Genomic DNA, 25,000 nt, shown 5'->3' with positions numbered 1-25,000 from the left:
GAAGTCATTGTTTTGATAGCTTATCAGTCATTGTTCGTAATGATCTGTGTTTACATGTAATGAAGCTATTATTGTAACTCTAGAAGGTTTTTCTTTCTAGAACTGATTTTCTTTTGAATGAATGATTATTATCATTCAAGGACTATTTTTTTTGTAGTAAAATTGCAACTAACATGTGAGCTAGCAGCATAAATTACATTACCATAGGAATTTCTGGCTGAGAAATATTTGCAAAATCATTGAAATTAATCATAATTGAAGACATATGTTGGTAGCGAAGTCAGTTCAGCAGACATGGTTCTCTTGATATTAGCTCCAAATATGATCTACAATTGTATACCATTCGTATTTATCGAAATCCTCTCTCTCTCTCTCTCTCTCTCTCTCTCTCTCTCTCTCTCTCTCTCTCTCTCTCTTCTGTTTAGCAGTGAAATATAGCATAACTTTTATTATCGCAATTATTAAACTTACGTTTCCCGGAACATATAATCATCTGCTGATTTAACGACGGGTACTTCCAAGACTATAATTAATTAATGTCTTGAAGTAGGCTGTGTTCATGGCTTTAGACATTGTCCATCAACTGTCCTTGCTTAAAGGTAACGGCGAATGAGGAAAACAAACTAGAAAACAATAAGTAGTGCTTCCAGTTTCTATTTGTGCTCCGGCGCCCTTGATCGGATATAGATTCTTCAACCGAAGAGTTGCAATACATGGGCAATGAACTTAAGGAAGTTGATCGTGCATGAACAGAATGTCTGAGAAACTTTAGCTATAGGAAGTTAAGATTCCCTTGCGAAAAATGTTTGTATACGTTTTTAGTTTTCAGCAAAAGAAAACTACTGACATGGCTTTGTCTGTCCGTCCGCACTTTTTCTGTCCGACCTCGGATCTTAAAATCTACCTAGGCTGGAGAGAAGCAAATGAGTATGTCGATCATCCAACCTCCAATCATAAAACATACCAAATTGCACCCTCTAGGCTAACTAGTTGTTATTTTATTTAAGGTGAAATTTAGCAGTGGATCGTGCATCTGGCAGCGCTTTCCGGAGGCATGGGACGCACGCTTATTTCACCGCATCTGGTGAGCAACTGAAGCGCTGCCGGTCATAGATGATGGTTTTATACAAGAAAACTCGATTGCCCATATATATATATATATATATATATATATATATATATATATATATATATATATATATATATATATGACCGTTATTGAAATTTGCTTCATTACGTTCGTTAGCGAAGCACTTTCCATTATGTTAGCGGGGGTGTGGTCGTTCATGCTTTAATGCATTATGTGATCCCTACAGCTACATGTGCGTACATAGGCCAAAGCAAGCCCACGCCCTTCCTGGTAACTTTCTTGGTAATCACAGAACTAAATTCTCTCTGGTGTGTGTTCGTGACACACACACACTTTCAGAGATTTCTATTCATACACTGCCTGAGGATATTATTTGTGTTGACAATGAATTGTAGTTCTTCTATCTTAGTTGTTTTATGTTTCTCTTTCGTTTAATGTGAGACGAGGATTTGTCCCTAAATTTAAGCAAGAAATATATCTATGGTATTGTTGCCGTATAAAAAAAATGAACTAATATTAGCATGATCTCTGTCATCAATACTTAAACCTGCCATCAGGAGGATTGATTGACTGATTTGTGGGTATAGAGAAATTGTTCCAAAAACTTAGAAAAATAGAAAGCTACGAATTCCATCCACAAGTGTAAATGTATATTAGCATACAATGTCTGGTGAGCATAACGGTAGCAGTTTTTCTTATTGATATTTTTCAAGATAATAGTTTCCGAAATAGCTTACTTACACCATTACAAGGAGTCTGCCAATTGAAAAGGGATCTAAAAAAAATTCAGCTGGTCGGTGACTGGACATTTTTAAAACTTTATTGATATCGTAAGGCATTCACTCAATTAGGAACCGGTTCGAACAAATAGGCTGGAGGAATGTGAGTTTTATTTTATTTATGTATTTATCTTATTTTATTTCATTTTTATTTTGATCTGCCTTCTGCATGTTCTGAAATTGAGAGAGCATCCACTTCACAAAGTGCACAGCAAATTAAGTGGTAACCAGAACATATGCCGAATGGCAGTGGATATGGTGTGATGACTAAGAGACAAAGAATTTTATCAGAAAAAAGAAAAAAGAAAGGATGATGGAAGAGTGATGACGTCGAGCAAAAGCAGATTAAACAGAAATGTCTCTGCTAATGCGGAGCTAAGATTATTGTACAGTTTGTAAAATGTATTGGGTTCCTCTCTCTCTCTCTCTCTCTCTCTCTCTCTCTCTCTCTCTCTCTCTCTCTCCGTGACTAACGACCTATTTACCTGTATATATATTTTTTTTTAAATCCGAATTATGTCACTTAGGCAGCATTGCAAAATCCCGACGCAGGTATCTGTCAGTCAGAGCAGATGATGTGTCTCAATATCCATCTGGGATCTTGACATTTTCTTGCTCTTTCCTACGCGACCTTGAATAACCGAAGACATTTTTTTATTTTCATGAGTCACGACTTGCACGTGATTGGCAACATTTCCCTTTCTATCTGGAGTAAACATTCGACAGGAGAGAGAGAGAGAGAGAGAGAGAGAGAGAGAGAGAGAGAGAGAGAGAGAGAGGGGGGGGGAATTCAACGGTTGTGCTACTCGCTACCAAGAGGAAGGAACAGAAACGTAATTATTCGACCGCATAAATAGGAAGGAGAAAATCAAATGGAAAATATATATTTATTTAGAAACTCATGTGATTTTTTTATCGACATTGCACAATGTTCTTGGTGAAAATTATACACGCAAAGAATGACAAAAAAAAAATTTAAAGCTACTGCAATACACACCCTTTTACACACTATGTTTAATGTCGATCATCGAAGGTCATTGAAACTAACGATAACATAATTGCAGCATAAATCATAGCGTCTGTCTTTCCGTCTGTCTGATTCTCATGATTGACGTTACATTGTCTGTTGTAAGTTACGTACTCGAGAGAGTAATGACGTCAGCATCTTTTTTATTGACAGCTGAAGCCGTTTGGGAACTTCAGAGGAACATGACCACCTACTTTATTAGTGTTGCTTTTACAATGAATTGTAGTTCTTTTGTCTTAGTTGTGTCTTATATTTCTTTTTCCTTTAATGTGATGTGAAGATTTGGCAGTAAATGTAGGCAAGAAATATATCTATGGTGCTCTTGCCGTAAAAAAAAAATGAACTAATATTGGAATGATCTGTCATCAATACTTAAAACTGCCATCAGGAGGATTAATTGACTGATTTTAGGGTATTAAAATAGCGTCAAAATAGCCATCAGGAGGTTAGCTTAGATTAATATATAGGCGTCATAGAATACGTCGTTTATCCCATAACCTTCAGAGTTTACAACGTAAGGAATCAGGTGGAAAATATAATAAATTTTTAAAACAAGGGAAAAAAATGTTCCACCAAGACTTATTAGGAATTTAAATTATGCTCTAAAAGCCAAGTTCATGTACGCCCATTATCACCTAAAGTACCTTCCAAGTATCCTGAATTCTTAACCACGGAAACACCCGCTGCTGACAACCACAAGGTCTAAACTCTAAAGCAATGCTATTGGCGACCTCTGCGCCGTTGCGGTAAAACTCAACACTGAAATAGCAAAGGCTTAAACGCTCTGTGGGAAGGAAAATATGAATAAAAAAATATTCAAAGAATAAATCTTTGTAATGATCAGTTGCAGAGGCGTGAACATACCCTTCGAGGCCATTACAGAATCCATAACCATTCCACCTAGACCGTGAACCATTCAGTCGTCATATTTCTCTGTTTCTCTCGTAAGTCGTATCTATGGGCGTGGACTTCCTGTGTTGGTAATGACTGATATTGTATAAGAACAACGCGTATCATTTATGAAATGAGTCAACGAGGAAATTGAATGCGTATTGTCGTGTTTCGTCGATATCAGGAAATATATTTGGAGTGGTTTTCAAAATACACACGCACACACATTATGCGTGTGTATTTTGAAAACCACTCCAAATATATTTCCTGATATCGACGAAACACGACAATACGCATTCAATTTCCTCGTCGACTCATTTCATAAATGATACGCGTTGTTCTTATACATTATCAGTCATTACCAACATATATAATATATATATATATATATATATATATATATATATATATATATAATATAGTATATATATACATATGATATAATATATATATATATATATATATATAATATATACTATATATATATATATATATATATATATATATATATATATCATATTATAATAATAATAATATATATATATATGTATAATATATATATATATATATAGTAAATATATGATATATAAGATATTATATATATATATATATATATATATATATATAAATATATATATATATATATATATGTATATATATATGTATATATATATATATAATTAAATATATTATTAAATATATTATTAATATATATATATATACATACACACACACACACACACACACACACATATATATATAATATATATATATATATATATATATATATATATATATATATATATATACTCGTGTATATAGTATATATACATATATATTATACATGTGTGTTAATATATGTGTGTTTACATAGTTAGATTCAACACGTCATTGTTAAGTCTGAGAGAGCCGAAAACTTTAGGCTTCTGAGGTGGGTGTTTTCATAAGATGAATGAAAGTTAAAAACGTGGAGATACGCAAAAGCGATGAAAAAGTCAACGAAGGTGAAGGAATGAATATGATGATTTTGATTTATTTAGGCCAAGCGATGAAAAGAATGCATGGCGTGTTGAGTCTATTGGGGTTCAACGTGATGCTGATGATTTGCTAATGATGCAAGTTTTCCGAGCGGTGGTTCACCCCCAGTGAATGTGGAAGTGAAGCTTTAATTCTCGCTTGATAATGTAATCGAATATGGTCTCTGTCAAAACCGAAGTAGATTAGTTGTATAAGGTTAGTATTAAGCAGAGAACATTCACTTTTTAATTAAAAATTCGAATTTAATTATTTACTCGTCTTTCGAAGATAAAAATGTTGCTGAAGATGGAATAAGCCTACCTCAAGAAAGTAGGAAGGTCCTTATGTTTGCAATATGATGAATCTGCTTCTGCAATGCAACAAAACACTGCAAATGCAATGCCTGACTCCCGTTTTCCAAGGTACTTCACTCCCCACCCAAAAAAATATGAAAGAACGTAGATCTTGACCTCCATGATAGCATTCAGCCTCACATAAGAACTAAATATCTCACAGTAATCTTACTTATAGATTTTACTTGGCGTATCCTCGCTACGGTTGCGTAAATGCAAGTTTTCTGCTCCAAAATAAGATACCAGTTGTTCATATTCTATAACTGCACACAAATACGGATCTTACCTAGATAGTCACCAAAAAATTTCGGGAGTCGCTCTCTAAAGGTGCGTTTAGATTGGAGATTAAACTCTCCCGAGGGACGGCTACTCTCGCGCGACTTTCTCTACAGCGTGTTTACACTACCAGCAAGTTTTTCTCTCCGAGAGCTGTGAGGGACTGTCGCGAGAGAAAGTGTCCGAGAGTCGGGTAAGATTTCTCGCGCATCTATTTACACTGGAGCCAGTGCCAGTCGAGAACTAGCGAGGGTTGAGAGAACATGTCTCAAAAGTGCCGTGTTGCTGCTGCATTAATAATTATGAACGAAGTGAAAAAGAAAAGGAAAAGAAGTATGTGGATAAGCAGAAGGGGAGAAGATGGAGTACATGCAAAATTATTAAGAGAATTGTTTGAGGAAGATACATCGAGCTATAAGAACTTCGTATGTATGAGCCCTGAAGTCATTTTTTTTTTTTTTTTTTTTTTTTTTTTTTTTTTTTACGGAAAAGTCAGCTTCAAGTGCAGCCCCCTGAAGAATCTATAAGGAGAAGATGCACTTGACAACTGATAGCCCTCCAAGGCTGCACTTGATGCAATGAGCTTTCTAGGGCTTTTTGAAGCGTCCGCATTCATTTCTCATTATCTCCTATGTTGCACCGAAATGCATCGTGTTCTTACCTGAATATTACATAGTATATGTAGTACTGAAGATTACATGTCATTAAGTATATACTTATAAAGAAAGTAAAGTTTTTTTTTTTTTTGCTTACATTTGAAGGACAAAGTGCAAAAATTTCTGTTTTTACCAAAAGCAGTACAAACAACTGACTGGAAGTGCTTAAGTCCAAAATGTCCGGTATAAGCAAGAAAATTTCAGCCTGAGGACCAAAGACAAAGAATGACTAAAAATAAAGAAATAAATAACAGAATGCGGCGATGACAGAGCCGCCGAAAAAAAAAAATCCTACACTTGAAAAGAAGGAAAAATAAACAAAGGAAAGAAAAGAAAAATTTCTTCATCCCGCACTCATGTTCTCTCGCGAGAGTAAACGAAAAATTTCACAGATCTGAATATTCACTGAATAGAGTGGAAAGCTACAACCTAGCTCTGTGAGCATGCTGTCTAGACTGTTTAGACTGTAGCGCGCGCGAGAGGAGAGAAACACTCGCGAGAGTAGAGAGAAAATCTCGGAGAGTACTCTACAGCCTGTTTACATTCCATAGAGCAGCTGTCTGAGAGCAACTCGCGGAAAAAACTCTCCAATCTAAGCGCACCTTTACACTAACATATCTTGGATACGCACGTATCCGGAGTGCGGATATATGAATAGTAACTAGTGGTACCTTATGAAAATATAAACAAACTTACAAAATTGGACAAAATCGAAAAAGATAAAAATTATCTCTATAATTTTTCTTTATAAAAAACTCTTTTTAGACGCAAAAGACCATATATTATGTCACATTAACAGGAAAAATGTTATTCAAGGAATTCGTCATAGTAGCCCAGCCAACGGGAATTAATTTTCATTATTAAGTAACTAACATCCAGCGCATTACATCCAAAGGTTTGTGTAGCATGTAATTTTTTTATTTAAATTGCTTTTTACTCGTATGTTTACAAGTGCAACATTACAATGTAAGTGTAATAGCCAAATTACCTGTAATTTTTTCATGGAAGTTCCCTCATTACAATGATACCGAGCTTTTACGATCGCTCGACCTCTGTGCTCTTTTTCCATTTTTTTTATGTTTTCTGTCTCTGGTCAGGTTTAGATACAGACATAGACTACGGTTATAATTTGTTCGTGGATTCGAATGAGAGTGAGTTCGTGGATTCGAACGAGAGTGAGTTCGTGGATTCGAACGAGTGTGATACAGGTGGTGAGGTTGATCTTGGCATGAGTGTGGCTGAGAGACCTGACTCTATTGGTGTTGACAGTGATAGCCAGGCAGAAGGCGTAGCTGTCGCGAGTAACGTAGTCGATGTAGTGGGATCAAGTACAAGTTACGGTGATGAATCAGGCACTAACCTTTTGAATAAGGATGAGCCAATCAAATTTCAAAGAGAGGATAAGACACTAACCCGAATTTTTGAAAGTGAGCTGGATGATGATCTCGATGATGTGTGTAAGGAAACTTTTTGTTTGAAAGACGAAGTTTTGTGTCATGTTCGGCCTAAGTTAGGTAATAAAGAGGAAATCACCAAACAATTAGTGGTTCCTAGGAAGCTTTGCGAACTAGTTTTGAAGTTAGCACATGATGAGAAAGCACATTTGGGACTAAATAACACTTTCAGGTGTATTAGTAGGGTGTAGTTTTGGCTTAAAATGAAAAGTGACGTAACGTAAAGAGGTATGTTTTAAGCTGTCATGAATGCCAAATCGCCGGGAAACCAATCAAGTAATTCCCAGAGCTCCGTTACGTAATATTCCTTCAGTAGGCGAACCTTTTGAGAATGTAGTTATCAATATGGTCGGATCTTTGCCTAGAAGTAAAGGAGGGAGTATATATCTTAACAATCATTGATAGACTAACTCGCTATCCAGAGGCGATACCTGTAAGAAGCTGTAAGGTGAGGACCGTAGTTAAACGATTGTTAGATTATTTTCCTAAGTTTGGTCTGCCTTGTACTATACAGAGTGATACTGGTAGTAATTTTGTATGCAAATATTTCAAAGATAGAATGAAAGAGTTAGGCATTAAACTCGTAACTTCCACACCTTATCATCCTGATTCACAAGGCATTGTGGAGTGGTTTCACCAAACATTAAAAAGTTGTTTACGAAAACTGTGAAGTAACTTTGAATATGACTGGGAAGAAAAGTTACCATTTTAAGGTTGGCACTGAACGACACTACAGGATTTAGTCCTTTTGAGCTTGTTTTCGGTCACACTGCTAAGGTCCTTTGGAAATGCTAAAATGTAATTTAAAGCATAAAGTAGGTAGAGAAGACTACATAACTAATCTAGAGTATTATAAAAATAATTTAGGAGATGCTTGGCAACCAGCGGAGGAGAGTAGAAGTGCTTGGCAACTAGCAAAAGAGAACGAGAGTGAAAGTCAAGGGGAGACTAAACGGAAGCATGATCTTAGAGCCAAAGAGAGAAGGCCCTGTGTGAGAGATGAGGTTTTAGTATTAGTCCAGAAAGAAGGTCCCTCCTTATCTTATAAGTTCGAAGGCCCTTTTTCTGTGTTAGAAAAGAGGGGAAATCTACATTATTTAATTGATATGGGTAAGCGTAGAGCAAAGTGGATGCATGTAAACTTGCTTCAGAATTATAAAGAACGCCCCATGCCGTGGCCACCGCCCGTGTTTGTAATAACGGTGTCACAGAGAGGAGTTGGTTTTGAGAAAAACTCAGAGGTACTTAAGAAGTTCCAAGTTTTCAATTAGAGTTCAGAAAACGAAAAATTAAGATGAAAGGATACTGTGATAGCTAATAGCCTCTCTAGAGCTTTCAGAATGAGTAGCTTAATGACCGTTTTTTGGTTTGGCACGTGTGGGTGTGAGAGTGAAGTGTGCGTGTTAACTGGATTAAAGCTTCATGCAGAATTGTTCCCCTGCTATTTAATTCTTGTTTCTCTTTAGAAAAAAATAAAATCAGTTGATTTCATTTTTTTGTTCTTTTGGGGGAACGTGTCATGGTAATCGCTTTATAGCAAGGAATTACATATTAAAGGAAAGGAAAACACATCGTCTTCGAGAATTTCTGCTGCAAGGAGGCATTCGCACATGTGTTGGAAGTGCCTGTTCTCATGATGGTTCGAGGATCGCCAGGTGTACTATGGAACTCAACAGGCGCTGACGTATCGTGAGAAACGCAGCAATTTCTGATGCAACATTTCGTTGAGATCCTTCTAAGACATTCCGGTCATCTCGGAAGCCTCTGACGTTCGCTGGTAGGCCCCGCCCCCCCAGGTCGCTGTATATATACGACTGACGAAGTAGGAGAGATCTGATCATCAGTTAGAGACCAGCAGAGAGCAGATATCATCAGAAAGAGATAAGAGAAGAAGGAACAGACGAAGGATAGGAGAGGAAAAAGGTGCTCGAGAGTTTGATCGAAATCTGGTCAAGTCGTCATCAGGGAGTGGACGACCGAGATATTTCGACATTGAGCAAGCCTTCAGAGAAGAAACGTTCTATAAGAGGTTTTGAGGAGTTCCTGCCCTTCGAGTATCAGGAATAGACATTGTTTTCTGCAATACGGAGTCAAGAAGATGTCTGAAATTACAGTTCTCCTTTTGTGAAGCTACTGCTTTGAGCATTGATTTAACAGCTGCAAAACTGGCCAGCAAGTATTTTTCATTACCTCACTGTTTCCTCAGTTCATGCATTGTAAGATTTTACTTTTTTTATGTAAATAGGAGAAACCATTCTGCATTTATCTTTGTTAGTGAGCTTGTAAATAAACCTTTGTTGTGTTAGTGTTTCCTTCTATATTCGCATCCCCAGTTTCAACTGTTGGTGTTGAATCCTTTTTGTTTATTATAATATCGAACCTGTAGCAGACCTCGGTCTGTAACAGTCTAGCAGGAGTGTAACAAGAAAATGAAAACAACGACCAGATTGACTGAAATTTTCAGTGGAGGTACCAGAGCGCAATACTACTGCGCTTCATGTTCAGCTGTTTTCCTTTTCTTTTCCTTTTTTTTGGTAATTTCTATTTATTCCATTATCTACGTACAGTAGAGTATATACAGAAAACAGTCATGTAATTGGCTGATTATTATGCACCGTGCTTTACGAAATATAAAACTTACGCTTAAAAAAATAACTGTGAACAACAGAAAAAGCTAAATAAACGTACCAATAGTTTGATAAGCAAAAGACCGAGAGCGAATATGCTTCCACCTACACACCTAAAGACGCCTCTCATCTCCCCTCTCCTCCCTCTCCCCCACCCCTACCTCTCTCTACACCTCTCAACAATCAGCCGAATGCCAACAATGACATACCCATGGAACCAATCAGCATAGAGGCAATGCTCAGCTCGTTCACCTGGCTTAGCAGAAGTAATTTTTGGTGTCCCATCAAGACATTTTGATCGCTTGCGCATCTATCAACACATGTGCACTTTTATTTACAATTGCGTCATTTGGTGTCAATAAAACTACACAAACACGTTCTTACCGATTAGATTACTACCATCCCTTTGATATTTTAGATGGTTCACAAAAGAATACCGGCAACTTGGTTATTCAACTGAACTGGTATCCATTATGGTAGAATGAAGTGGAAAAGATCCAGGCAACAAATAAATAAATTCACATAAATATTACCAATTTTATCAGCATAGCTCACTTTTCGGGAATCCTGCATAAAGTTAAAGAAAGTCCGTTACAAGGAACAACAGGCTCCTATTTCAAAGTTCACAATGATAAAAAAAAATGTATCCGGAGATTCGTTAAAAATGCGATTTCCAGATTGTATAGAAACATCTGCATATGTACTTATAAATGTTGTTAGGTAACTTGGCATCATAATACTTTCCATTGTTGTTGTTGTTGTTATTGTCTTTTGTTTTTAACCATTGAAATCCTTATACTGTATTTTATCAGCGAATCTGCTGCAACTATTTCATTCAAGATTGTTAATTTTTACTAAAATTGTCAAATAAGTTATATTGTTTTTTATTTATTTTTTTTTTTTACATGCCATTAATTTTCTTTTTCTTTTTCTTTTTTTTTTCTTTTTTTGTGGTTACGGCTAGCGTCATTTTTACCTAAGAAATAGTGAGGTACTGTTAACTACATATATCTTACATGGCATTATTTTCATATAACTCTTACTATTAATGAAATGGTTATTGCTCGTAATAATTGGGCTTCAATAAATACAATCATGTTTCGCTGAGACATAAATGTTCAATACAAATAAATCCATTACCAAAAATTAACATTTCTTCTTATTTGAAATAACCATTAATATATTTAGTAAAAGCTTTATAGGTTTTCTTTTATACCGTCTTCGCATGAAGGACAAGTCGTCACATATTCATTTGAACTTTAGGAAACAGCTGTAAATAGATAATTTCCTAAGTAACGTAACGTAACGTTTCAAGGAAGCTAAAAAACCCGTACATTAAACTGAAAGATACATGCTCTTAAACTCCTACAAATCATGTAACATATTTTCCTCAATGTCACGACAACAAACGGTGAAACTCCCTTGGCTGTCGAGTATAAAAGATCGAAGGGAAGGCCTTCCAGCACACTCTCGTCCAGCAGTGGCCAAAGACAACATCAGCAAGCAACAATGAAGTTTCTGGTTGGTATAGTCTAACTGTAATGTTTAACTAAACTATGTGTGATCTACTATACAAATAAATCCTCTAAAAGCCGAAACATACATTTAGTCAACTTGAATATCTCTTTAATAGTTTTCATAACTGTAATTTTTCGGCTATCTCTTAAATGTCATTGGTATCTTATTCAATATAATTCTCTCTCTCTCTCTCTCTCTCTCTCTCTCTCTCTCTCTCTCTCTCTCTCTCTCTTTCAATTTACTGATTTAGACTATTCAAATGCAGCAGTAATTTAATATTACTTATTATTTTTCAGGTGTTTGCACTCCTAGTGGCTTTAGCTTGCGCTTCCGAGATAGAGAAGCGAGAGGCGGAGCCAGGTTATGGAGGATATGGCCACGTGAGCCACCATCATCGTCCTTCCTATGGATATGGCTATTCTAATCACTATCATAAGCGATCTGCTGATCCTGAGCCTGAGGCTGAACCTTCCTATGGCTATGGCTCTTCTTATGGGTATCGGCCAGTAACTTATGGCTACTCTCACCGCTATCACAAGCGGTCTGCTGATCCTGAGCCAGAAGCTGAACCAACCTATGGCTATGGCTCTTCCTATGGGTATCGCCCAGTCACCTATGGCTACTCTCACCGCTATCACAAGAGGTCTGCTGATCCAGAGCCAGAAGCTGAACCTTCATATGGCTATGGCTCTTCTTATGGGTATCGCCCAGTCACCTATGGCTACTCTCACCGCTATCACAAGAGGTCTGCTGATCCTGAGGCAGAAGCTGAACCTTCATATGGCTCTTCTTATGGGTATCGGCCAGTCACCTATGGCTACTCTCACCGCTATCACAAGAGGTCTGCTGATCCTGAGCCAGAAGCTGAACCTTCATATGGCTCTTCTTATGGGTATCGGCCAGTCACCTATGGATACTCTCACCGCTATCACAGAAGGGTCTGCTGATGCCGGAGCAGAAACTGAAACCTTCCTATTGGCTTATTGGTCTATCCTATGGGTATCGCCCAGTCACCTATGGCTACTCTCGCCGCTATCATGGATAAGTACATCGTCAGCGCAAAAGGTCTACTGATCCACAGCCAACGGCAGGACCTCCCAGTTATAGGTTCGGACATACCTATGATTATTCTCGTCCAGTCTACCACTGTCAATCCTATAAGTAATAGCCAAAGAGGAAAGACACTGATGTCTATAGCTAGCAATAGATTTTTATTTTTTGTTAGTTCATGAATGTTCTGCAACTTCGACGAAATAATCAAGTATTAATACTATACAAGTCATTTTTATTTCAGTGCTTCTCTTCACCTTTCTCTTCGGAATTCATTGCTACAAAAGATGTAGGAATTTTAAATAAGGATATTATCATTCCTGAACAGACTGAATGTACATAAGGTTTTATGCAATTTCTAGCCATAAAATAATTCCTAGGAAGGGGCTATCGGAGGCTGTTATCAACCCCAGTCACATAAGAAGCGCTAGAACTAAATAAGTTAAACAATTTGCACATGGAGAAGTTATAGAAATCCCCAATAAAATGCATCAAATTACAACTATAAGGGACGTCATTAGGAAACCAAGTTTTTAAGATGAATGAACACAGAAAAATAGAGGAAAGCAACTTTTGAAACTTAAATAATACGATATATTTAAACATCAGCTGTTGCCAATGAACATCGATCTTGTGCATGTCCTGTAATAGCTACCAACAAATCAAGTATGAACATTTAGATACGAATTTTAAATGGTTGAGTAATAACTACAATAAGACTAATCTATATTCTAATCTATGATAACTTTAAAACTTTCATGATTTCCTTTATGTATGTATGTATGTATGTATGTATGTATGTATGTATGTATGTATGTATAAAGGTAGTCAGGGGATACAGATAAATTTCATACACGATTATACTATTACCTATATTCCTTAATACCATACAGAAGCACAACCTACCTTTATGGAAGTCATTTCTTGTCCAACCATATTGATCAAGTATCTAAAAGTATGATTTGCCTTAAATATAATAGAATAACTTCAAAAATCCGCACTGATTAACTAGTAGATATAATAATATCCAAAATCATTAATAATGGATGCTTCATACTACTTTTTTGCATTCAGTACTTCACTACCACACAATGGTAACCACTAATATTGGCAGCCATCATGGAGCACCATAAGCCTATGTTTAATGTTTTCCATAGAAAATTTTTTACTCTACCGTGTGCCCTTCGTGTTTTTTTATTCATCTGGACTATACGTAATTAAAGATTTCTGTTTTGTAGTTTATTAATTTAGTGATGGAAGGAGTGCATGGAGTGATGAGTCTATTGTTTGCAATATGAGGAATCTGCTCCTGCAATGCAACAAAACACTGCAAATGCAACGCCTGACTCCCGTTGTCCAAGGTACTTCTCTCTCAACCCATAAAAATATGAAAGAACGAAGATCTTGACCTCCATGACAGCATTCAGCCCCACTTAAGAACTAAATATCTCACAGTAATCTTTTCTGCTCCAAAATATGATATCAGTTGCTCATATTCTATAACTGCACACAAATACGGATCTAATATGTCTTGGATACGCACGTATCCGGAGTGCGGATATATGAATAGAAACTAGTGGTACCTTATGAAAATATAAACAAACTTACAAAATTGGACAAAATCGAAAAAGATAAAAATTATCTCTATCATTTTTCTTTATAAAAAACTCATTTTAGACCAAAAGACCATATATTATGTCACATTAACGGGCGAAATGTTATTCAAGAAATTCGTCATAGTAGCCCAGCCAACGGGATTTAATTTTCATTATTAAGTAACTAACATCAAGCGCATTACATCCAAAGGTTTGTGTAGCATGTAATGTTTGTATTAAAATTGCTTTTTACTCGTATATTTACAAGTGTAACATTACAATGTAAGTGTAACAGCCAAAATACCTGTAACGTTTTAGTGGAAGTTCCCTCATTACAATGATACTGCTCTTTTATGTTCGCTGGACCTGTGTGCTCTCATTTTTTTTCATTTATTTGTTTTCTGTCTCTTAACATAACTTAAAGTCTGTTCAGTATCCAATTACATAATTAGCCGTCATGTGTGCATGATATATGCTGTCTATGTCATGGTAATCGCTTTATAGCAAGGAATTGCATATTAAAGGAAAAGAAAACGTATCTTCTTCGAGAAGTTCTGCTGCAAGAAGAAGGCATTAGCGCATGTGTTGGAGACGCCTGTTCTCATGATGGTTAGAGAATCGCCAGGTGTACTATGGAACTCAACAGGCGCCGAAGTGTCGTGAGAAACGCCGCAATTTCTGATGCAACATTTTGTCGAGATCCTTCTAAGACATTCCGGTCATCTCGGGAACCTGTGATATTCGCTGGTAGGCCCCGCCCCCCCCTGATCGCCGTATATATACAACTGACGAAGTAGGAGAGATCAGATCATCAGTTAGAGACCAGCAGAGAGCAGAGATCATCAGAGAGAGATAAGAGAAGAAGGAACAGACGAAGGATAAGATGGAAAAAAGGTGCTCGAGAGTTTGATCGAAATCTGGTCAAGTCGTCGTCAGGGAGTGGACAACCGAGATATTTCGACATTGAGCAAGCCTTCAGAGAAGAAACGTTCTACAAGAGGTTTTGAGGAGTTCCTGCCCTTCGAGTATCAGGAATAGACATTGTTTTTTGCAATACGGAGTCAAGAAGATGTTTGAAATTACAGTTCTCCTTTTGTGAAGCCACTGCTTCGAGCATTGATTTCCGACAGCTGCAAAACTGTCCAGCAAGTATTTTTATTACCTCACTGTTTCCCCAATTCATGCATTGTAAGATTTTACCTTTTTTATGTAAATAGGAGAAACCATTCTGCATTTACCTTTGTTAGTAATCTTGTAAGTAAACCTTTGTTCTGTTAGTGTTTCCTTCTATATTCGTATCCCCAGTTTCAACTGTTGGTATTGAATCCTTTTTGTTTATTATAATATCTTACCTGTAGCAGACCTCAGTCTGTAACTTTGGCCAGGGTATTCGGCACTGTAACAGATTGAAACAGGGAGAATATAGAAAGAACCAGAATGAGTGAGACGGTGAAAGAGATTATTGAGTTTGGTAAACTCCTAGGTCTAGAGGGGAATAATCTTCGTGAGTATATTGAAAGGAAAGAAAGGGAAAAGTATGAGAGAGATGAAATAGTGGCTGAGAGAGAAGTGATGAAAATGCAGCAAGAGAGAGAGGTAATGAAAATGCAGCAAGAGCAAGAGGGAAGAATGTTGGTAATGCAGCAGGAAGAAAGAGAGGAGGTACGTATGCATGAGCAGGAAGAAAGTGAGAAAGTGCATATGCATGAGCAGAAAGAAAGAGAGAAAGAACGTATGCATGAGTTGGAAATCGCTCGGTTCAGGCAAAGCACACTTAACAGTCAGACAGGCCAGAACGAAAATGAAACTGATAGCTTAGGTATGAGTGCAGTGCTGAAATTAGTACCAAAGTTTGATGAGGAAGATGTAACAAAATATTTAACGTGTTTTGAGAAGTTAATGGAACGAGTAGGTTCTCCTAAAGAAATGTGGACTTTATATTTACAGTCAGTTTTGAGTGGTAGGGCACTTACCGTGTATAGTTGTATGTCTAAGGAGGAATATGATGATTATGATATTGTGAAAGAAACTGTTCTTAGTGTGTATAGGCTAGTACCGGAGGCGTACCGTAAGAAATTTAGAAGTTTGGGAAAGGATAAGAATATTACGTATATAGAATATGGTAAGAAGTTAGAAAGGCTGTTTTTTGATTGGTTAACTTCTGTTAAAATTGAGGATTTTGATGGTTTGAAGAACATAGTGTTGTTAGAAAACTTCAAAGATAACGTATCCCCTGAAATTAAACTTTATATAGAAGATAGTCGAGAAGTATCTTTTGCAGGAGCAACTAGGTTAGCAGACAAATATAGTTTGACTCATAATCTAAGTGTCAGCAAGGAGCGAAATGATCCTTCATCTGGTAGAGTACAAAGCAGTAAAGGTTTCAGTTCTAGTAATAGCAATGTGAGTAAAAGTGACTATTCCTGTTATACATGCGGAAAACCTGGTCATACGTCTAAGGTTTGTCAGACTAAAGTGGCATCTAGTGGCTCAGAATTAACTTGTTTCCGATGTAATGGGAAAGGGCATTTAGTGAGAAATTGTGCAGTAGAAAGGAAGGACGTTAAGAAACCAGCGTCTCTAGTTAACCTTTCGCAAAGTAGGAATGATGTGATGAGAGAAACTAGGAAATTTTTTGGTGAATTTCTGTCAGAAGGTTCAGTTACCTCTCTTGGAGGAGTAGATTCGGGAGAAGTAGCCTTGCTTCGAGACACAGGAGCTGCTGTCTCACTAATTAGGAGAGAGTGTGCCAAACAGGGCAGAAATCAACATGGAAGAAAAAGTCATGTTAGGAGGATTTCCTAACACTTGTGTTCTTTGTCCTTTGTTGAAGTTGAACTTAGAAAGTCAGGTAGTGTCAGAAGATGTGAAACTTGCAGTTATTGACAGTTTGCCCATTGATGACGTTGACATTATTGTCGGTAATGACTTAGCTTTATCCAAGAATGTGAATCCTGTTGTGAGGGATATTCCAGTGCCTAAAATGGTAGTAACTAGGTCATGTTTAGATACAGACATAGACTACAGTCATAATTTGTTCGTGGATTCGAATGAGAGTGAGTTCGTGGATTCGAACGAGAGTGATTTCGTGGATTCGAACGAGTATGATAGAGGTGGTGAGGTTGATCTTGTCATGAGTGTGGCTGAGAGACCTGACTCTATCGGTGTTGACAATGATAGCCAGGCAGAAGGCGTAGCTGTCGAGAGTAACATAGTCGACGTAGTGGGATCAAGTACAAGTTACGGTGATGGGTTAGGCACTAACCTTTTGAATAAGGATTAGCCAGTCAAGTTTCAGAGAGAGGATGAGACACTAACCCGAATTTTTAAAGTGAGATGTATGATGATCTCGATGATGTGTGTAAGGAAACTTTTTGTTTGAAAGATGAAGTTTTGTGTCGTTATGTTCATCCTAAGTTAGGTAATAAAGAGGAAATCACCAAACAATTAGTGGTTCCTAGGAAGGTTCGCGAACTAGTTTTGAAGTTAGCACATGATGAGCAAGGACATTTGGGAGTAAATAACACTTTCAGGTGTTATTAGTATGGCATACTTTTGGCTTAAAATGAAAAGTGACGTAAAGAGGTATGTTTTAAGCTGTCATGAATGCCAAATCGCTGGGAAACCAAATCAAGTAATTCCCAGAGCTCCGTTGTGTAATATTCCTTCAGTAGGCGAACCTTTTGAGAATGTAGTTATCAATATGGTCGGATCTTTGCCTAGAAGTAAAGGAGGGAGTATATATCTGTTAACAATCATTGAAATACTAACTCGCTATCCAGAGGCGATACCTGTAAGAAGCTGTAACGTGAGGACTGTAGTTAAACGATTGTTAGCTTATTTTTTTAAGTTTGGTCTGCCTCGTACTATACAGTGATACTGGTAGTAATTTTGTATGCAAATATTTCAAGGATAGAATGAAAGAGTTGGGCATTAAACTTGTAACTTCCACACCTTATCATCCCGATTCACAAGGCATTGTGGAGCGGTTTCACCAAACATTAAAAAGTTGTTTACGAAAACTGTGTAGTAACTTTGAATATGACTGGGAAGAAAAGTTACCATTTTAAGGTTGGCACCGAACAACAGCACAGGATTTAGTACTTGTGAGTGAAGTGTGCGTGTTAACTGGATTAAAGCTTTATGCAGAATTGTTCCCCTGCTGTTTAATTCTTGTTTCTCTTTAGAAAAAAATAAAATCAGTTGATTTCATTTATTTTTCTTTTGGGGGAACGTGTCATGGTAATCGCTTTATAGCAAGGAATTACATATTAAAGGAAAGGAAAACGCATCTTCTTCGAGGAGTTCTGCTGCAAGGAGGCATTCACGCATGTGTTGGAGGCGCCTGTTCTCATGATGGTTCGAGAATCGCCAGGTGTACTATGGAACTCAACAGGCACAGACGTTTCGTAAGAAACGCCGCAATTTCTGATGCAACATTTTGCCGAGATCCTTCTAAGACATTCCGGTCATCTCAGGAGCATGTGACTTTCGCTGGTAGGGCCTGCCCCCCCAGGTCGCCGTATATATACGACTGACGAAGTAGGAGAGATCAGATCATCAGTTAGAGACCAGCAGAGAGCAGAGATCATCAGAGAGAGATAAGAGAAGAAGGAACAGACGAAGGATAGGAGAGGAAAAAGGTGCTCGAGGGTTTGATCGAAATCTGGTCAAGTCGTCATCAGGGAGTGGACAACCGAGATATTTCGACATTGAGCAAGCCTTCAGCGAAGAAACGTTCTACAAGAGGTTTTGAGGAGTTCCTGCCCTTCGAGTATCAGGAATAGACATTGTTTTCTGCAATACGGAGTCAAGAAGATGTTTGAAATTACAGTTCTCCTTTTGTGAAGCCACCACTTCGAGCATTGATTTCCAACAGCTACTAAACTGGCCAGCAAGTATTTTCATTACCTCACTGTTTCCTCAGTTCACGCATTGTAAGATTTTACTTTTTCATATAAATAGGAGAAACCGTACTGCATTTGCCTTAGTTAGTAAGCTTGTAAATAAACCTTTGTTCTGTAAGTGTTTCCTTCTATATTCGCATCCCCAGTTTCAACTGTTGGTGTTGAATCCTTTTTGTTTATTATAATATCGAACCTGTAGCAGACCTCGGTCTGTAACAGTCTAGCAGGAGTGTAACAAGAAAATGAAAACAACGACCAGATTGACTGAAATTTTCAGTGGAGGTACCAGAGTGCAATACTACTGCGCTTCACGTTCAGCTGTTTTCATTTTCTTTTCCTTTTTTTTTGGTAATTTCTATTTATTCCATTATCTACGTACAGTAGAGTATATACAGAAAACATTCATGTAATTGGCTGATTATTATGCACCGTGCTTACGAAACATACAATTTACGCTTAAAAAAATAACTGAACAACAGTAAAAGCTAAATAAATGTACCAATAGTTTGATAAGCAAAAGACCGTGAGCGAATCTGCTTCCACCTACACAACTAAAGACGCCTCTCATCACCTCTCTCCTCCCTCTCCCCCACCCCTACCTCTACACCTCTTAACAATCAGCCGAATGCCAACAATGACATACCCATGAGACCAATCAGCATAGAGGCAATGCTCAGCTCGTTCACCTGGCTGAGCAGAAGTAATTTTTGTGGTCTCATCAAGACATTTTGATCGCTTGCACCTCTATCAACACATGTGCAATTTTATTAACAATTGTGTCATTTGGTGTCTATAAAACTACACAAACACGTTCTTACAGAGTAGATTACTACCATCCCTTTGATATTCTAGACGGTTCACAAAAGAATATCGACAAGTGGGTTATTCAACTCAACTGGTATCCATTATGGTAGAACCAAGTGGGAAAGATCCAGGCAACAAATAAATAAATCCTGCATAAAGTTAAAGACAGTCCGTTAGAAGGAACAAAAAGCTCCTATTTCAAAGTTTACAATGATGAAAAAATGCGTCGGGAGATTCGCTAAAAATGCGATTTCCAGATTGTACAGAAACATCTGCATATGTACTTATAAATGATACAAGGCAACTTGGCATCATAACACTTTCCATTGTTGTTGTTGTTGTTGTCTTTTGTTTTTAACCATTGAAATCCATATATTGTATTTTAGCAGCGAATCTGCTGCAACTTTTTCATTCAAGATTGTACATTTTTACTAAAATTGTCAAATAAGTTATATTGTTTTTTATTTTATTTTATTTTTTTTTATTTTACATGCCATTAATTTTCTTTTTATTTTTCTTTTTTTTGGGGGGGTTACGGCTACGTCATTTTTACTAAGAAATAGTAAGGTACTGTTAACTACATATATCTCACATGGCATTAATTTCATATAACTCTTACTATTAATGAAATGGTTATTGCTCGTAATGATTGGGCTTCAATAAATACAATCATGTTTCGCTGAGACATAAATGTTCAATACAAATAAATCCATTACCAAAAATTAGCATTTCTTCTTATTTGAAATAGACATTAATATATTTAGTGAAAGCTTTATTGTTTTTCTTTAATACCGCCTGAAGGACAAGTCGTCACATATTCATTTGAGCTTTAGGAAACAGCTCTAAATAGATAATTTCCTAAGTAACGTAACGTAACTTTAGGAAACAGCTCTAAATAGATAATTTCCTAAGTAACGTAACGTAACGTAACGTTTCAAGGAAGCTAAAAAAATCCGTACATTAAACTGAAAAATACCTGCTCCTAGCCTCATATTTTCCTCAATGTCACGACAACAAACAGTGAAACTCCCTTGGCTGTCGAGTATAAAAGATCGAAGGGAAGGCCTTCCAGCACACTCTCACCCAGCAGTGGCCAAAGACAACATCAGCAAGCAACAATGAAGTTTCTGGTTGGTATAGTATAACTGTAATGTTTAACCAAAAAATATGTGATTTACTATACAAATAAATCCTCCAAAAGCAGAAACATACATTTAGTCAACTTGAATATTTCTTTAAGTAGTTTTCATAACTGTAATTTTTCGGCTATCTCTTAAATTAGTCATTGGTATCTTATTCAATATAACTCTCTCTCTCTCTCTCTCTCTCTCTCTCTCTCTCTCTCTCTCTCTCTCTCTCTCTTTCTATTTACTGATTTAGACTATTCAAATGCAGCAGTAATTTAATATTACTTATTATTTTTCAGGTGTTTGCACTCCTAGTGGCTTTAGCTTGCGCTTCCGAGATAGAGAAGCGAGAGGCGGAGCCAGGTTATGGAGGATATGGCCACGTGAGCCACCATCATCGTCCTTCCTATGGCCTATGGCTATTACAATCACTTCATCAATAACGACTTGATGAATCCAGAGCCTGAGGCTGAACCTTCCTATGGCTATGGCTCCTTCTATGGGTATCGACGCAGTCAATTATGGCCACTCTCACCGCTATCACAAGCGGTCTGCTGATCCTGAGCCAGAAGCTGAACCTTCCCATGGCTATGGCTCTTCCTATGGGTATCGTCCCAGTTACCTATGGCTACTCACCGCTATCACAAGCGGTCTGTGATCCTGAGCCAGAAGCGGAACTTCCATGGCTATGGCTCTTCATAGGGTATCGCCAGTCACCTATGGCTATCTCACCGCTATCACAAGCAGTCTGCTGATCTGAGCCAGAGGGAACCTTCCTATGGATATGGCTATTCTAATCACTATCATAAGCGATCTGCTGATCCAGAGCCTGAGGCTGAACCTTCCTATGGCTATGGCTCTTCTTATGGGTATCGACCAGTCACTTATGACCACTCTCACCGCTATCACAAGCGGTCTGCTGATCCTGAGCCAGAAGCTGAACCTTCCCATGGCTATGGCTCTTCCTATGGGTATCGCCCAGTCACCTATGGCTACTCTCACCGCTATCACAAGAGGTCTGCTGATCCTGAGCCAGAAGCTGAACCCTTCCTACAGCTATGGCTCTTCTTATGGCTATCGCCCAATCACCTATGGCTACTCTCGCCGCTATTATGGATAAGTACATCGTCAGCGCAAAAGGTCTACTGATCCACAGCCAACGGCAAAACCTTCTCCCAGTTATAGGTTCTGACATACTTGTAATTATTCTCGTCTAGTCTACTACTGTCCATCCTATAACTACTAGCCAAAGAGGAAAGACACAGATGTCTATAGCTAGCAATAGATTTTCATATTTTTGTTAGTTCATGAATGCTCTGCAACTTCGACGAAATAATAAAGTATTAATACTATACAAGTCATTTTTATTGCAGTGCTTCTCTTCACCTTTCTCTTCGGTGTTTATTGCTACAAAAGATGTAGGAATTTTAAATAAGGATATTATCATTCCTGAACAGACTGAATGTACATAAGGTTTTATGCAATTTCTAGCTTTAAAATAATTCCTAGGAAGGGCTATCAGAGGCTGTTATCAACCCCAGTCACAAAACAAGTGCTAGAACTAAATAAGTTAACCAATTTGCACCTGAAGAAGTTATAGAAATCCCTTATAAAATGCATCAAATTACAACTATAGGGGACCTCATTAGGAAAAATTGAGGAAAGCAACTTTTGAAAATTAAATAACACGATATATTTAAACATCAACTGTTGCAAATACACATCGATCTTGCGTATGTCCTGTAATAGCTACCAACAAATCAAGTATGAACATTTAGATACGAATTTTAAATGGTTGAGTAATAACTACAATAAGACTAATCTATATTCTAATCTATGATAACTTTAAAACTTTCATGATTTCCTTTATGTATGTATGTATGCATGTATGTATGTATGTATGTATGTATGTATGTATGTATGTATGTATGTATGTATAAAGGTTGTCAGGGGATACAGATAAATTTCATACACTATTATACAATTACGTATATTCCTTAATACCATACAGAAGCACAGCCTACCTTTATGGAATTCATTTCTTGTCCAACTGTATTGATCAAGTATCTAAAATTTTGATTTGCATTAAATATAATAGAATAACTTCAAAAATCCATGCTGATTAACTAGTAGATATAATAATATCTAAAAACATTAATAATGGATGCTTCATTCTACTTTTTTGCATTCAGTACTTCACTACCACACAATGGTAACCAATAATATTGGCAGCTATCATGGAGCAGCATAAGCCTATGTTTAATGTTTTACATGGAAATTTTTTCACTCTACCGTGTGCCCTTCGTGCTTTTTTTTATTCATCTGGACTATACGTAATTAAAGATTTCTGTTTTGTAGTTGATTAATTTAGTGATGGAAGGAGGGCATGTAGTGATGACTCTATTGTGGTTCGACGTGATGCTGATGATCTGCTAATGATGCAAGTTTTCCGAGCGGTGGTTCATCCCCAGTGAATGTGGAAGTGGAAGTGAAGCTTTAATTCTCGCTTGATAATGTAGTCGAATATGGTCCCTGAAAAAACCGAAGTAGATTAGTTGTATAAGGTTAGTATTAAGCAGAGAAACTTCATTTAATAAAAAATTCGAATTTAATGATTTACTCGTCTGTCGAAGATAAAAATGTTGCTGAAGATGGAATAAGCCTTCTTCAAGAAAGTGGATAAGGTCCTTATGATTGCAATAAGAGGAATCTGCTCCTACAATGCAACAAAACACTGCAAATGCAACGCCTGACTCCCGTTGTCCAAGGTACTTCTCTCTCCATCCAAAAAAATATGAAAGAAAGAAGATCTTGACCTTCATGTTAGCATTCAGCCCCACATAAGAACTAAATATCTCACAGTAACCTTACTTAAATATTTTACTAGGCGTATCCTCGCTAAGGTTGATATCAGCTGTTCATATTCTATAGATGCACGCAAATACGGATCTTACCTGGATAGTCCCCAAAGAATTTCGAGAGCCGCTTTCTAAGACTAATATTTCTTTGGACTGATTATCCTTATGATATTTACAGTCTTTTTTTATGTTTTTACGGCAATCCCCAACGGGTTTGTGCTAAATTCGCCTTTGTAAAATGTGGTCACTATCTAGGAATGATCTGTGAATAAGGTTGCCACAACGAAAATGGCCTTTGTATTTTCGTAAGTTTGTTGACTGTAACCATGTCTTACATCTAATTTTCGTTTATTCGGGGAGTAAGCCTACAAACTACTTTATTGTTGTTGGGGATGGGATGGGGGCCGGGCGGCATGGGAAAGGTCTATGGAAAAGCCTAAAAAGGTCTGAAAACGGTGTTTCGCCTTGAGTTAAAGATACAGAAATTTTAGGATAGGATATTTATGATTTATTTATTGGAATGAAAATGTGAAAAAAATACTATGTATGTTAAACAGTAAAGAAAAATTATTTCTAATAAAATATAGTGTATTCATTTCCTCAACCTATTCGAAATGAAACAAACCATATCGTTATACTGAAAATGGGGCCATTTTTATTTTGCTATTTTTTTTATCACTCTGCAGTGCTTCCCTCCTCCCTAACTTTCTATAATTTTCTCTTCCTTGTGAGATATACTACAAGGTTTTACAACCTATTAGTTTCTTTTATAGTGTGTGAATGAAAAAGTAGTTTATAAAAAAAACGAACTGAGTAATCCGTGTAAAAACACCGACTCTTATTATAGCAAATAGGCCACGTTGATGATTCAGACTTTTAAGGACTCAATAATCTCTCTCCTCTATCTCTCTCTCTCTCTCTCTCTCTCTCAGTCTTATCCATGAATTTATGACTGGGTACGTAGCTGATGT

The 25,000-nt window shown here is 37.1% G+C and overlaps 2 protein-coding genes across 3 annotated transcripts in view; both read left to right on the top strand.

Moving 5' to 3' along the window:
* Positions 1 to 11,587: 11,587 nt before the first annotated feature.
* On the top strand, positions 11,588 to 12,635 carry LOC135218129 (uncharacterized). Its single transcript, XM_064254276.1, has 2 exons — positions 11,588 to 11,691; positions 11,985 to 12,635. Exons 1-2 carry the CDS (start codon positions 11,680 to 11,682, stop codon positions 12,633 to 12,635), a joined length of 663 nt encoding a protein of 220 aa, XP_064110346.1. The 5' UTR covers positions 11,588 to 11,679.
* Positions 12,636 to 21,107: 8,472 nt separating this feature from the next.
* Positions 21,108 to 25,000, top strand: part of LOC135217975 (uncharacterized) — a 4,584-nt gene continuing 691 nt past the window's right edge. The window contains exons 1-3 of one of the 2 annotated variants that reach the window (XM_064254098.1): positions 21,108 to 21,174; positions 21,471 to 21,573; positions 21,944 to 22,311. In XM_064254098.1, coding sequence (XP_064110168.1) covers positions 21,163 to 21,174; positions 21,471 to 21,573; positions 21,944 to 22,311 — 483 coding nt within the window. In that variant the 5' untranslated portion in view covers positions 21,108 to 21,162. Of the gene's footprint in view, positions 21,175 to 21,470; positions 21,574 to 21,943; positions 22,529 to 25,000 lie in introns of those variants that run through there. The other variant, XM_064254097.1, reaches the window with a different exon arrangement.

This window comes from Macrobrachium nipponense, chromosome 9, assembly GCF_015104395.2.
Source record: "Macrobrachium nipponense isolate FS-2020 chromosome 9, ASM1510439v2, whole genome shotgun sequence".
In the NCBI taxonomy this organism is placed as follows: Eukaryota; Metazoa; Arthropoda; class Malacostraca; order Decapoda; family Palaemonidae; genus Macrobrachium; species Macrobrachium nipponense.
Note: the sequence above shows the minus strand (reverse complement) of the source record. Positions and strands in the feature narration are given on the sequence as shown.